The 15737-nt window shown below is 39.5% G+C and overlaps 1 protein-coding gene across 1 annotated transcript; it reads right to left on the bottom strand.

Moving 5' to 3' along the window:
• Positions 1-995: 995 nt before the first annotated feature.
• Positions 996-15194, bottom strand: SC5D (sterol-C5-desaturase). Its single transcript, XM_003910847.4, has 5 exons — positions 15092-15194; positions 6412-6631; positions 5541-5673; positions 3546-3646; positions 996-2979 (listed from the first exon to the last, which is right to left on the bottom strand). The coding sequence occupies exons 2-5, from the start codon at positions 6619-6621 to the stop codon at positions 2524-2526; spliced, it is 900 nt and encodes a 299-aa protein (XP_003910896.1). The 5' UTR covers positions 6622-6631; positions 15092-15194; the 3' UTR covers positions 996-2523.
• Between the last annotated feature and the right edge of the window lie 543 nt (positions 15195-15737).

Genomic DNA, 15737 nt, shown 5'->3' on the forward strand with positions numbered 1-15737 from the left:
AAACATGATACAGGGGAATGAGGAAATTCACTCGGTATTGCAGAGACAGGAAGACAGACTCAGTCTCTGGGTTTCTGAAAGGTCTTCTCGAACCATATCCACCCACTTCTCAATTTCTACCACGAAAGTAGAAAACGTAACCTTGATTTTCACTTTGTCTTGTAACTATAAAAGGTTTCAAAGTCACCTGTAGAAGGTAATTTGGGCCCTCACTTCCATGAATATTCTCTGACTTCCTCTAATAGAAAATAGGAGAATGTGGCAGTAGTGTATATTAAAATGTTAGGACTCCTTAACATAACGCTGCTTTAAGAGACCAGAATTTGAGATGGGTGAAAGGGCAGAGGCAAGTTTGATTATTCCTAACACCTATGAGGAAGCCTCTGTCCTCCCCATAGGAAGCTGTCCTTTCTTCTCTATTAGCTATACAGGAATAAGAATCTAGAGAAAGCTTTAACATTCATAATTGGAGTTACAGAATTAAAGACACTGAGACAATTAGCATGTGGATAACCTGAAATAAACTTCACGGCTCATTCACCATTTCAACATCAAGAAGAGGGGAATAAACACCACAAACATGGCAACAGGCCAGCTGCTCAAGAAAATGGTGCCCCCTTCCTCCCAGGCACACAGCTGGACACACTTTCCAAAATCTCTCTGGTGGGCCATGTGACTGAGTTCTGTCCAAAGGAACACGGGCAGAAGAGATCTGCACCACTTCCAGGCCTCACCCGTGAAATTTCCCACGCAGACTTTTCCTTCTTTCCCTATGTGCTCCTTCAACAAAGAGGGCTCTATGGACTGAGAGAAAGGCAGAACCCCAAGAGGAAGGAGCCTGGGTCGCAGAATGACTAGGTGGAAAGCTGTCCACTGACCACAACATCCGCATGGGACATTATAGGAGAGAGAAATAAACCTTGGAATAGTGACTTAACTTCTTTGGGTCCTAGTCTCCGGGCAAAGAGGAAAAGCTCAATAAATATCAGCTGTCATTATATGAGGAAATAAAGTTTACTTCTCCTTAATTTCCTTTTCTTAGGCAAGGTGGAGCACCGGGGGCGAGTGGGATTAGTGAAACGTATTAAATGACGTTTGCCCATTACAAAATACTAATTGGTACATTTAAATAAGATGACGTTGTGACAATAACACACAGATTAAAGACGTTTTCTTCTGGATCCCAGACATTAGATTTTATGACCGATTTCTTGCTAAAACACTCAAATCTACTTAAAATGTGAAATATAAACAGAATGTGGCACCCACTTCTTTCTCCCCGTGACACTGAGTATCTGGGGCTGTTCTGAAACACATTTAACAATCCATATCATTTCTGTGGCTTCCAACTGACAAAATCTGTACAAAGAATGCTCTGTGCTGCTCTAACATTTAACTGATACAGTTTAATTATAATGATCAACTTTTATTGATTTTACATAAATAGCTTATCGAATGCCTTTACAAACTATGTTTTTGCAATATATTTATGTTACAACACACATTTCCTTATGAAAGTATTTGTCAAATCTTTTTGCAGAGGAAGTAGGTAAAAGTGAGGGGAGAAGAGGAGGAATAAGATTTTAAAACTAATCGTCAGCAATGGGTATTTGGCAATTATTTCCTTTACAAAAAAATCACAGGTTTGTAACTTTGAAACATCAAAAGTGTAGTCCATCAATTTAATTAAAAAATCAGTAGTGCCTAATATATCATCTGGGCATCAATTTTTTAAAAAATATATCCAGATTCACATATTTTTACTCTTATTAAATAATGGTTTTAAATAATAATCACCACCATGTTTAGTTATATAATACCAGATCTGGATTAAATCATGGTGATAGATATTTTAAAATTCCAATTTATTTATTAATCAGTAAAATGTAACAGTTGACAGTGTGCCCAGAGAATGAGCCTCCTATGTGTAGGAAGACGATAGTCTTATTACACCTGCCATCAATTAGGTCATTACATAGCTGCTAATGTATCCGAATTTTTTTCCACACTGATGTTTTGACTTGAATAAAGTACTACAAGTTATCATTATCAAACCAACATGAAAGAATTAACCATTCCTGAAACAAGAAACAATCTTTATATATTAGTATTTCTTGGTTATGGTGCTTAGTCTTGGTATTATTCAGCACGATGATTCTTCATAAAAACGAGTGGATTAAGGCAAATGCATATAGCCCAGTCCCCTCAATAACTTATTCTCTATCTTATTTCTAATTGTTGTTGAGGCTACACAAACTACAGATCTGCTGCTAGAAAGATACAAGTTGTCCCCTGAACAACACCTGGCATTTTAAGCGTAAGATTAAAATCCTGATGTTCACAGCATCTTCTCCTGGACTGCCCCTATGATCATTCCTCAGCAGTGCCCACAATGCTCATTTCCAAATGATACCATTTGCTTACTATGTATCTTGGCTGTATGGAGATTATTTTTTCCTTATTAAAAAAAAGAAATATGGTATTTCCTTCTTTGTCATTACTTAGGAATAACTGGGCAATAATCTATTCAGTCTTTGTAAACTCTCCATTGAATAATTTTTCATTCTTACAACCATTCCCTGCATGGCTGCTGTACTTTCCCTCTGTCATCTCCTTCACATAACTGAGTGGTCCCTTCCCCTCAAAGGAGGAAGGATTTTTGAATGAGCCTCCAATCCTATCCCACAGAGTGAAATATTGTCCATAATTATAGTCAAAGAACATATGATGGTCTGTATGATGAGCTGAGCCATTAATAAATGGCTGTAAGATTTGGGGGACACGAAAATCACCATCATGAATGGAAATTGTCCAGATATTAACCAAGATGTACAGACTTAAATAAACCACCTTGTGTAATGGAAAGATAAAAGGGTATATATGGTAAGGTAGACTCTGAAGAAAGCCATCAACAGGGTGAAAAGCATGACTTGCAAATGGAGTAGGAATCTTCCAAGTATGGTGAGGTTTATGTAGGCGCTACAGAAGAAAAGGACACAATTAGCACTGCAAACTTTACCCCACGCAACATTCAACTTAGCTTCTCATACTCATGTTGGAAACGACCTAACTAACATATCCTGTAGAAATCAGCAAAATTATTTATTCTATAACATGTCCTTCTTTGCCCTAAAACAGTATAATTTTATATGGATTTATGGGTACAAATGCAGTGGTGTTCCATGGATATACTGCATAGTGGTGAAGTCTGGCTTTTAGTGTACCCAGCACCTGAATAATGCACATTGTACCCAACAGGGAGGGTCTCATCCCTCACTCCTCTCCCATCCTCCCACCTTCCGGAGTCCCTAATGTCTACTGTTCTCTCTGTAAGTCCATGTGTACCTGTTGCCAGAACAGAAGAACTTTAAGACACCCCTTAGACCCATAAAGAATATGAACAAAATGCACCCTGTACCTGTTATGATTATGGCTAGACATTTAATATGGTTAGAGGAAATTCTTGGAAATAGAGAATGGAATTTATAACCATACATTGCTGAAATGTGTAACTTTTTTCCTCTTTTCCCCACAAATGACTTTACCTTATATACCAGTCTATGATGAAGGCCTCTGTGAATCCAGTAGATGAACATATCAGTGAAAAAGAGGAAAGATATGATACTAATGATGAGTTCAAACAATCCTAGAAAAGAAAACAGGAAACAGAAGAATCAAAACTCAGCTCCTAGGATTAGAGTTCACTTTTCACATGTCCATCTAAGTGTAAAATGGGATCCTAGACTCAAACACTATAAATGATCTGTTTTGGCTAATATATTATAAAAACTAATCTCTCCTGGCTTCCTGAAATCTGGTCATTTCCTCATTTCTCTCTCATAAGTACTTGAAACGTTCTACCTAAAGTACTTCTTAATTAAACCATGAAGATATTTATGAGACAGGATACTCCTAAGACATCTTTATTATTTAAATCTCTGGGAATCATCACTGCCCTTCATATTAATCTTCCTAAAACCCATCTTTACACATTATCTCCCTGCTTAAAATTTACTTCCCACTAAATACTTTAAATTTAGCATTTACTCCGCACTCCAGCCCTTTCGGATCTTTCCAACCTCATCACTCCTGTATTCCTGCTCTAACTGGGCAGGTTTACTCAATATCTTCCCACTCTCTTGGAAGTCTTACCTCTGTACCTTTCCTCACAGGGGTTCAAGAACCTAAAATGCCCTCTCTTCCTTTATTTTTACTCATAATCATATCCATGTTTCAAAGCCCAGCCAATACAGTACCCCAGTATATAATTTTTTGTCCCATCTTCTAAATAATTTTTTTTTTTTTTTTTTTGAGACAGAGTCTTGCTCTGTCGCCCAGGCTGGAGTGCAGTGGCACAATCTCTGCCTCCTGGGTTCAAGGGATTCCCCTGCCTCGCCCTCCCGCATAGCTGAGACTACAGGTGTGCACCACCACACCCCGCTAATTTTTTGTATTTTAGTAGAGATGGGGTTTCACCATGTTGGCCAGGATGGTCTCAAGCTCCTGACCTCATGATCCGCCTGCCTCAGCCTCCCAAAGTGCTGGGATTACAGGCTTGAGCCACTGCGCCCAGCAATAACTGACTTCTTACTTAAAGAGCAGGGTGCTGGTGCCAGCAAGCGTGAGTCCAAGTCTCAGATCTACCACCTACTCATTACTGAAACTCTGCACACCTCTCACTGACTCACCTATAAAAGGAGCATAGTGATAGTATCTATCTTGTAAAATTGTAGGAAAACAATGCACTGATTCTTGTGAAGAGCTGAGAACTGTCACTGACACATTATCAGCCTTCAAAAAATACTATGATTGTTTTTCACATACTAGATCCTAGAAATGTGTCTTGAAAAAGTTTCAAAATTTCACAAAAGTTTAGTCACTACAGGACTGTTTATACTATAAAAAAGGGTAACAATCTGAAGGTCTAACAATTAGGTATCATTTACATAACTTATGAATATCCACACAGTACTATGACTAATATATTACATAATCTCAAAGATTTTTTGACATGAAAATACAGCCATGTAAGTTGCTAAGAGAAACAAAATGCAGAGCCCAAACCACTATGCACCTCAGGACTTCATTTGTGAAATGTAAACAATGAAGTATACAGGCGCAGAAAAGCGAGTGGTCGTGTGCCAGAAGAGTTACGGTTTCTAAGAAGCAGGATAATGGATTTAAAACCTCTGTAGTTTTTAACTTTCAGCAATTATCATAAGCTACTCAAGTGTTTTTTAGAAGGTTGAATTCAATAATTAATAGAAAACACATGCAAGGACCCATCTCTGATCACTCCAATCTTCCACCAGACACAATCTCATCTACAACAGACTTTTAGATTGATGGAAAAACTAAAGAAACGCACATGTGGCAAGACATGAACACATGAAAATAGAACATTAAAAACAATCGGATAATTTGTAATTATTTTAAAAGATAAAATAAAAAAGAGAGGCAGGTTTTTTTTTTTTTTTTTTTTAAGGAAACTAACCTGTGCTTAGACTATTATCTTCCTGACACTCGTGTGATTTACTTACCATATGGAAACTCTCCTAGGTCATCATGTAATTTGCTGTAACCTCTTAACTCCAGCAGGAACAGTGGAACAGTAAAAATACTTATCACTGGCAATGCCTGGACAGTAAACTTAATCTCTCGACGGACTTGATTCTGAAAGTGAAATTTCCAATACTTAAAATCACAAAATCCATGTTAAACACAACAGGCGTAAAACTGTTCTGGCCTGGATTTTTAAAATCTCTTTTACATGAAGGGGCTTACCTCCAAAACTGCTTCTATTAAAATTTTAAAAACTTGAAAATAGGTATGTAAGAAAATCATTCCTTTTGTACTGAGAAAATGCAATAAAGTATTTTAAATTCTGAAACCTTTTTTCCTTCCTCCAAAATCTGCATTCTAAACTTCTATTTATGGAATAATCGTTTCTTTCCTAAGTAACTTCCATCCCCAATCCTGTATTTTTTCTTTTGCTGTTCGGTCCTTGGAGTCACCGACAAGTACAAACAACTGAAATTTTAAAATGATTGTAAACAACTTCGAAACTACTGAGTTTGAATCCCCTATCTAGCCAAAAAACAAAACATGGTAAAAAAAAAAAACAAAAAAAACAAAAAAAAACACATTTCAGTGTGTGAAAATCATATTAAAATAATGACATAAATGTATGCATTTATTTACTCAATATCAGCATAAAAATGCTCCAATATGCATCTAACAATATAAGATACTAGACTTAGTTTTGTTAAAAATGAAAATATCTAACCCATTTGTGGTTGGTCTCCAAAATTTTATTTGATGGTTACACATAATCAGCTTAATCTAAAAATCTCAAACATATTGTTATTTTTACTTTAATAGTTAGAAAATAGGTAAAAAAAAATTTCTTACCTTTAAAAATTGTGGATGTTTCATTAATGCATGATCAAAGACAAAATAATAGCTCAGTGTTGCACAGAAGAAATAAAGGATGTAAGCACCAACATTTGTTACAATCAGAAGACTAATAGTTTGTCGGAAGATGTCATCTTCTGGCCATGTGGCTGGATATACGTATGGTGTAAAAAAATAGTAATCTGCAACACTGAGTACAAGATCCATCACTTAGCCCCTAAAAGATAAGCATGTGCGACAATTAGTTACCATGTCTATATTTTTCCAGGCAAAAATTTTTCAGAAACACTGTATCTCAAGTTCCTGATTTAAGAACAATCATATGTAGTATATCTGCTGCTATGAGAATCCCCTACATGCCATCTTTAGAGCCAGAAGGGACCTTAGATATCATCTCTAGTCCAATTTCTTCATATTATGTATGGGGATACTAAAGTTCAGTTAGAGAAACTGAGGCCAAGGAAAGGTCATCAAGCTGCTAAGTGGCACAAGCCCAGATCCGATTCCATTTCCGTGTCCTTTCCTAGTGCGTCCTATGGCAGCACGGCAAGTAGGAAAGATGGGAATGCAGGGGACTAGGTACTCAGAAAAACAGTTTCCTCTTTCAGCTACAAGTTTCAGCTGCATCTCTCTCCTTCAAGGACTCATACTTCAGAGATTTTTGCTTCAGTGCTGACACCTAAGATAAATTCCCTAGAAGACATCCATGCTGCCACCACAACCATAGAATTGGGACTATCTGTTCTTCTGACACTCCCATTGACAGAACAAAGGAAGATGTATTCTTGGTGTTAAGAACTAGAATACATTTATTTCTCTACACCTCTAATCAGTATTCCAGATCAGGCAGTTGGTAAATTGTAGCCCACGGGCCAAACTCAGAGCCTGCTTTGTAAAAATCTTTATGGAACACAGCTACATCCAGATGTTTACATATTGTCCGTGGCTGCTTTTCTGCTACAAAAGGTGGGCTTGTATCACTGCAACAGAGACAGTACGGCCCGTTGAACCAAAGGCATTTACTACTTGGCCATTTAGATAGTTTGCCAGCTCCTGTTTCAGATGCTTAAACTCTAAAACAACATTAGTCAGTTCAGTACATATTTAAGTCCATTCTATACTCATAGTCCTGTTACAATACAGTTTGGTGATATTATGGTCAGCTTTTGTGATCTGACTATGGAATCTATCATTTACGATCGACTCACTCATTCCTCATTGCATTGTTCGCACAAGAAGATGTGGTCAGCATCTAAAATACCTCTCTCACTTAGAACTGAAATTTTTGAACAAGAAGCCTATCTGCAAATTGTTTACCCAAATAGATTTCAGGGGTTCAAATGGCCTTTATCTCCTACATACTGGGCCATGTTACTAACCACCAATTTATGAAATAAAATAGCCCATAGGTAAGGAAAATTCTGAAAATACTGACTTACTTCCTTGTAGCCTATTTCCTTCACTAGATTCCCTATGAGATTTCTCCACTAAATTCCCACAGGGATTTAAGAAAGTTTCTTAAAAAATAATACGCATATAGTTCAAAATGAGAAACTGATAGGAAAAGATATACAATACAAAGCCTTGCTTCCATCCATGTCACTGTAAAGTATACCGTCATTTCATTTCCACCTCTCTGAGTGACCATACCTATTAGTTTCCTGAGAATCCTTACAGTGTTAATGTAAGATGGAACAACAGATTTTTCTCTCCTTCCTTACAAAACGTGGCATACTATATACACTGTGAAGTTTCTTTTTCTTAACTGCATATATATCTTGGAGATCTTTCCATCCCTACATAAAGATCATGCTCCTCCTTTTGTTTTTAATGAAACAGGTTTATTGAGATACGATTCACATACCATAAAATTCACTATTTTAAAGTATATGATTGACTAGTTTTTTTAGCATATTCTCAGAGCTATGCAATCATTACCACTATCGAGTTTCAGAACATTTTCAGCACCCCAAAAAGACACCCCAACCCTATACTGTTGAGCTTCTTGGATGTGTAAAGTTTTTCGTCAAATTTGGTGAGTCTAGGGCCACTTTCTTAAACTTTCTATGCCTTTCCTTCTTCTCCTTTTGGGACTCTCATTATGCTTATGTGGAAATGCGTGATGGTGTCCCCAAGTCTGTTCATATTTCTCTTCCCAGCTGTTTAATCTCAATTGACCTAGTCTGCACTGTACATCCAGATGGCCCGAAGCAACTGAAGAATCACAAAAGAAGTGAAAATGGCCAATTCCTGCCTTAACTGATGACATTACCATGTGACATTCCTTCTCCTGGCTCAGAAGCTCCCCTACTGAGCACCTTGTGACCCACAAGAGAACAGCCCCCTTTGACTGTAATTTTCCACTACCTACCGAAATCCTACAAAACTGCCGCAACCCCTAACTCCCTTTGCTGACTCTCTTTGTGGACTCAGCCTGCCTGCACCCAGGTGATTAAAAAGCTTTATTGCTCAAAGGCTGTCTGGTGGTCTCTTCACATGGACACGTGACACTTAGGTGCATTCAGAAACCTTTCAGCAATTTCCCCATCATCCAAGAAATGCCTAACAGAAGCATCATGATTAATGTTCAGCATTTCTTCAACATCAGCTTCTCCTGACCTATCTATGGTTTTGGCCATTAAATGTATGGTATAATTAAAGACATTACGTATCATCACTTCATTAGCGATAGAAAATCTTTCAAAATATCTACAAGTTCATTTTCAAACCTCATTGTCAGCTAAAATGTTAAACATTTATTATTGCTGATTTATCAACATCATTTCAAGCATTAAGTAATTTTGAAAACAGGATCTTTACAACTGAACTCTTAAAAGAAGTTTTGATTCCTAGGCCTCCCTTAACTGTGCAAGCAATATACTTGCTTTTTCCCAAAGTGTAACACTCCTTGGAGAAAAAGATTGTATTCTGGCCAGGCATGGTGGCTCATGACTAATACCAGTGCTTTGGGAGGTAGGCTTATTCCTTGAGCTCAAGAGTTGGAGAACAGCCTGAGCAATATAGTGAAATCCCGTCTCTACAAAATATATAAAAATTAGCCGGGCATGGTAGCACAGCCCTGTGGTCCCAGCTACCCTCAGGAGGCAAAGGTGGGAGGATTGCTTAAGGAGTTCAAGGCTGCAGTGAGCCATGATCGTGCCACTGCACTCCAGCCTGGGCAACAGAGCAAGACCCAAAGGAAAAGGCTGTATTCTGCTCACAGTGAGGTAAAAGTAAATGATTAAAAACTATAATATACGGTTGAGGAGAATGCATAACAGCTGTCTAGAAAGTAAATTTTCTATTGACTCTTGCCTTACTTTTAGATATTTTTCACCACACTGCTTCCTAAATTTCTGAATTCTTCCTTATTAATACTAACATACATCCTCCAGTAGCAGTTCTTCATATATGACAGCTTTTTTCATGATCAACAAAGCAATGAGTGGCCTGTTTACTTCCTATTGTGAAATCCACTTAACCGAAACACGGTTAGAATCTTCATTTTCGGTCCTGTGCAATGTCTCCCTAGTTTTCATCAATTCTTAGTCCTTACTACCGCTATAAAACATCCGCAATCTGTTTTTCTATTCCTTAAGTCACATGAGGTGGTAGTTCCCACACTGCCACATGAAACTCAAAGTAACAAAACAATAAAAAACACCAGAAATACCTGGTAGGGGTGCCAAGACACAATGGGCACCTCAGTCAGATGGAGTCAGAATTTGTCATCAAGTGAGTTTGGGAGCTGAACTTAAAGCAAAAAAGAAAACAACTTTTTGTTTTTTCAGGGCTTTCTAGACTTCCAAATTGTGACTAGGGACTATGGACCTGTATCCCTTTCTGTGAGTTCAACTGAATTATGTCTAATTCAGTGTTACACAGGTGTTTACTTAACACATATCCAGATATTTGGATAGGTTCCAATTTTTTGCTATTACAAATAATGCTGCAATGACAGGCCCTCATTAGGCAGATTTCCAAAAGCAGAAGAGCTGAGCCAAGGAGTTACACACTCATAACTTTGGTAAATATTGCTAAATCACTCTCCATAAGGGTTACAACTACTTCATAGTCCTCAAACGATGTAGGACAGTACCTTACCTATTTCTCTACAATCTTACTAGCAGAGGATATCAAACTTTCACATATTCATCAGGAAAGAAGGGCTATGTCGGGTATACTTAATTTGCATTTACCTTATTATGAGTAAAGTTGAGCATCATTCAATATATTTAGAACAATTTGTACTTTTTTCTGTGTTTATCTGTTTTTATCCTTTGCCCATTTTCCCACTGGGTTTTTAGTATCTTTATAAAAGGCAAACTCTAGAAGCTCCTTAAATATTAGGGAGTTTGGCCCATTGTTTATGACATGAATTATAAACATTTCCTCACTTAGGGAAGGAAAAATTTAATTAGCACCAAATGCCAGATATTAACATATATTCCTTATCATACACGCCATGTTAATTCATTCAAATAAGAACTTATTAAGTGTTAAGCACTACACTAGGTAATGAGCATATAAAATTAAAAAGACACAGTCTAAATCAGTCTTAAACGTAAGGCAACTACAAAAACGATTCTATCAATAGGACACATCCTGCAATACAGATATATATATGCAAATTCTATGAAATCAGAAAAGACAACACAACTACCTCAGCTTATGGTAAAAGGCTTCCTAGTGACTATATTAGATTTGGACTTTGAAGGACATCACCAGAAAGAAAAGGTTAGGGATAGCCATTCCAAAGAGAAGTCACAACTGCAAAGCAAGGGAAGAACATGATGCATTCATGGCTCACTCCGTGTGGCTGGCGGGTGTTAGACAGGGTGATAGGGGTGGAGCAGAGGGAAAAACATGTTAGGGGATGGACTTGTAAAGGAGATTGGTGTTAGACTACGCATGGAGGATCTGCTGTCCTGCTGAGGAGTTTGGACTTTCTCTCACACACTATAGGGAGACACTTAAGATTTCTGGGTAGGAAAAATATACAATCAGACCCATTTCATAAAAACCATTCCATGAGAAATCTGGAGTACTGGGCCAGATGAGGTGGCTAACGCTTGTTCCCAGCACTTTGGGAGGCTGAGGTAGGAGGACCGCTTGAAGCCAGGAGTTCAAGACCAGCCTGGGCAACACAGCGAGACTCCATCACTATAAAAAAGAAAAGAAAAGAAAAGAAAAGAAATATGGGTTATCAGTGAGAAGCAGGGAAACTAGTTTGGTTGTTCCTGCGGCAGACTAACCCAGAGAAAATGATAGCCTGACCTCAGGCAGTGGCTGTTAAGACTAGCCAGCAGAGATTTCTCAAGTCAAAACATCCACAGGATTTGGATAACCCACAGATGCTGGGAAGTGAGAGAGAAATCTAGGGCAACTGTGAGACTTTAGCTGGTCTAAGTAGATGGTGATGTCATTGTAATTGAAATAGGGAATACTGGCAGAGCTAGCAGATGTGGGTAGGGTAGGAATAGGGGGTGGGTAGGGTAGGAATAGGGGGTGGGTAGGGTAGGAATAGGGGGTGGGTAAGGAATGATGGTATGAACGGAAAATAAAATCTTGGGACTCCAAAATCACTAAGCTAAGAGAAAAGTCAAGCTGGAAACTATGTTAGGCAAACCTGCCTCCCACTTTATTCCTAAATAAGATAGCTACAAGAATAAGAAGCTACATTCCTCCCTCACAATTTGCCCTCAGAAAATTCCTTTGTGGATAAAGAACAGACAGAACTCAAAGTCATCCCTCTGAGGCTCACCTGAGACAAATGCATATCCGATTGCTTCCTCTGCCCTATTGTTTATGTAAAAATGAAGATTCACTGAGCCAGACTAAATTGTGTATTCAGTGGAAGGCTAATCAAGGACTCAAAAGAATGCAACCTTTGTCTCTTACCTACTTCTAAACTGGAAGCCCCCACTATAAGTTGTCCCACCTTACCAGACCCAACCAATGTAGATCTTACACATACTGATTGATGTATCATGTCTCCCTAAAATGTATTAAAGCAAACTGTATCCCCCACCACCTTGGGCACATGTTGTCAGGACTTCCCAGGCTGTGTGAGGCTGTGTCACGGATGCATCCTTAACCTTGGCAAAATAAACTAAATTGACTGAGACCTGTCTCAGATATCTGGGGTTCACAATGGGTTCAATGTAGATTTTAAAATCTAATTATCTGTGGGTCATCTTATATCTTAGATATAGGCAATAGGCCACATGTAAATATAAATGTAAAGTTCAAAAGCTAGCCTAGTTAGTATACAGGTAGCTGAAGTAATAAGGGTGAAGACTATCAAGGGAGGTGGTGCGACAGGGACAGGGTACTAAGTAATATCAGAGAACATAAACATTTAATAATTGTAAAGGATATTGCCATATCACTAAAGGTTGCTAACAGCTGATGAATCAATCTACATGTTTCCCACAGTGCCATGTAGCCCTAATTCAATGCAACACCTAGAATAGTATGGTGCAACCAAAAAGAACACAAACATGTTTGATTGCTGTGAGGTTTAGAGACTAAGTAATCTTTTGACATTTGACCCAAGAAAGGTACTCAATAAAATAACACCTGTATAATTATCACTGTTAAGGCAGTCAAAAATGAGTCAAAATTACTGCAATAGAAGATAAAATAGGTGTCACTTGATTTTTGTTTGAAAAATAACTGACAGTAGTTGATAGTAATATTTACTATATACTAGGTAATCTAAATATTTTACGTATATTAACTAATTTAACCCTTTCAAGAAGTCTCAAAAGTTAGGTACTAGTATTGTTTTATAGATGAAAAAGCTGGGCACAGAAATTTTAAGTAACTTGCATAGGGTCATAAGAGTAAGTAAATGCTGGAGCTAGGATTCAAATACACACAATCTGGTTGCAAAGTATGTGAACTTCTGCCAAGTTCTACTGCCTCTTCACCACTACAAGTCGTCAACTCCTGAATTTTTAAAAATTCTCAGTGCTTCTACAAACTCATATAATTTTAAAGGGTTATAAGCCCTGAAGTAAGGGGTCCCAAGGACCCTAAATTGAGTACCACTGCTTCAAACAGAAACTTAAATACGTTTGTCCTTGCAGAATTAAAGAAACTTCTTCTTAAAACTCAGTTATAACAATACTAGGCTTAGAACAACTCAGTCTATCATTATCTTTTTGCTCTACTTACAAAGTACAGAAAATAATAGCTAATATTTATTGAGAACCAGGTATTCTTTGTATAACATCTAATCCTTATAACTCAATGAGATAGGTACTTCTACGACCCCTCACTTTATAGTTAGGGAAACTGAGGTCAGAGTATTTAAATAATTTGTTCAGTACAAAAAAACCAGCTGGGATGTACATTCCATAACCTGTTCTCTTTGCTACCGCATTGTGTTATCTCTCAAGATATTTTATATGCAGATGAGGAATTCTGAGAAAATAATAGCTAATATTTACTGGGAACCAGGTATTATCTTTGTATAACCTCATCTAATCCTTATAGCTCTGAGACAGGTACTTCTATCATCCCCACTTTATAGATAGGGAAACTGAGGTCAGAGTATTTAAATAACTTGTTCAGTACAAAAAAAACCAGCTGGGATGTACACTCCACAACCTGTTCTCTTTGCTAACACATTATGTTATCTCTCAAGATGTTTTATATGCAGATGAGGAATTCTGAGTACCACACATGCTAATTACATCACATAATGAATGGAAAAGCACTCTAAATGATCAAGGATCAGTTATTTATTAGGTATCAATCATTAGAAACTTTAAAAATGATAGTGATATAAAGACAAATAACTTGCAGAGGGTTTCAGCTAAAAGTACCGAGCCGCCACAAACTTTCCAGTATGGAAACCCTATCTACTGAGGTCTTGTTTTCTTCACTTATACCACCTCGAAATCTACTCTGCTGTAACACGGGGATGGCAGTATACATTATTTTTCCTTCTCTGGTGCTAAGGGAATAGATTATTTCCCTTTTCCTTTCTGTCTCCTCAAACCCAGACTGTTGTCCCTTCATCCTAACTACGCCGCAGTAACAGAGGCTTGCACTGCAATGGTCAGGAATTCTGATACCGACCAATTCTTCAGCCTGATTCCTTTGGCCCTTAAAAGAAAAAAACCCTCCAAGAACGAAGGGAAAAGTAAAGCATCTGTGTTCAGCAGCCGCACCAGACTTCCCTTGAGTAAGAGATCTGCAACACCCAACATCAAACACTGCATTTTCTTCAAGCCCGTCCACGGTAGGCTCTTTCACGTTCAGGCCTCCCCATCGGCCCTGCGATCCCTCCCCGCGCGAGCGGAAGGCCCCTCCACCCAGACTCCCAGGTGGCGCAGCCCTCCGACGCCCCGAAGTCCCTCGGCACAGCCCTCGCCGCCAGTCCTCGGGATGCCAGGCTACCTGCCAGCCTCCCCTCTCGGCATAGGACTCGGATCCCTACCACCACCGCGTTCCTAGTACCCGCCCAACGCCTGCCATCCAGAGGGCACTAGCTAACCTCCCGCAGCGTAGAGAAAACCCGAGCTCCGGGCACACCCTCCGCCTCGCCCACCCGAGTCCCAGACGCTGAAGTCTCTCCAGCCTTTTTTCCATAGCCCCCCAGGCCCGGCCCGCTCAAGTGCATTCAGCTTCCTTCCCCGCCCGCCCACACACCCACCGTCCCCACCTGGAAGCGGTACGCCGCCGCTCCGCACGCCCCTGCTCTGCAGACTACCCTGGCCGCTGGGCAGCCAGCAAGCGGGCTGGGCGGGGAGGAGCCGAGCCGGCGCCGGGAGGCTGGAGCGGCCAGCCAATCAGCGACCGGCGCCATAAGCTGATATGACGGCAGATCGCGCGACGTGCCTGCGCGCAGCTCTCCACGGTCACGTGGGTGCCGCGCGCTCGGCCACGCCCCCTCCGGCCTCTGACTAAGGGGAGGGCGGGCGCCCGATACGAGTACTTCTGCGGTGGAGGATGGGGTTTCGGGTTTTGCGTTTCTTTGCTTTCTTTTTAAACTAGCTCTGGTGATCGTTATTCATGGTGGTACCAGGCAGTTTTACGGTGTTTATGTCAGCATTTCTAGAACGGGTGCCCTGCGTTGAGGAAAATAGACGACACTTCCGTTGACGCGAATGTCTGGGGCGTTTTCTCCCTCAAGGGAGGAGGCGCAGAAGTTCCCAAACAGGTGCTCAAGGTTTTAAGGCGTAGTCCCCTGGATTTTCTAGCGCTGAATGGCTGGAGGCTCCGCGAAGCGGTGTATATAGCGGTCTAAATGGTGGCAAGATGAGGGTAAACATGGACAGAAACCTTTTCACAGTACAAGTTGTTGAAAA

Source organism: Papio anubis, chromosome 12, assembly GCF_008728515.1.
Source record: "Papio anubis isolate 15944 chromosome 12, Panubis1.0, whole genome shotgun sequence".
Lineage (NCBI taxonomy): Eukaryota > Metazoa > Chordata > Mammalia > Primates > Cercopithecidae > Papio > Papio anubis.

What these genes read in the sequence shown, in the direction of transcription:
- SC5D (XM_003910847.4), bottom strand. Translation starts at nt 6,621, where the DNA reads ATGGATCTTGTACTCAGTGTTGCAGATTACTATTTTTTTACACCATAC. An exon ending in CCTAGGAGAGTTTCCATATG is followed by an intron (nt 3,647 to 5,540) that starts GTAAGTAAATCA and finishes TTTCTTTTCTAG; the next exon opens with GATTGTTTGAACTCATCATT. An exon ending in ATCATAGACTGGTATATAAG is followed by an intron (nt 2,980 to 3,545) that starts GTAAAGTCATTT and finishes TTTCTTCTGTAG; the next exon opens with CGCCTACATAAACCTCACCA.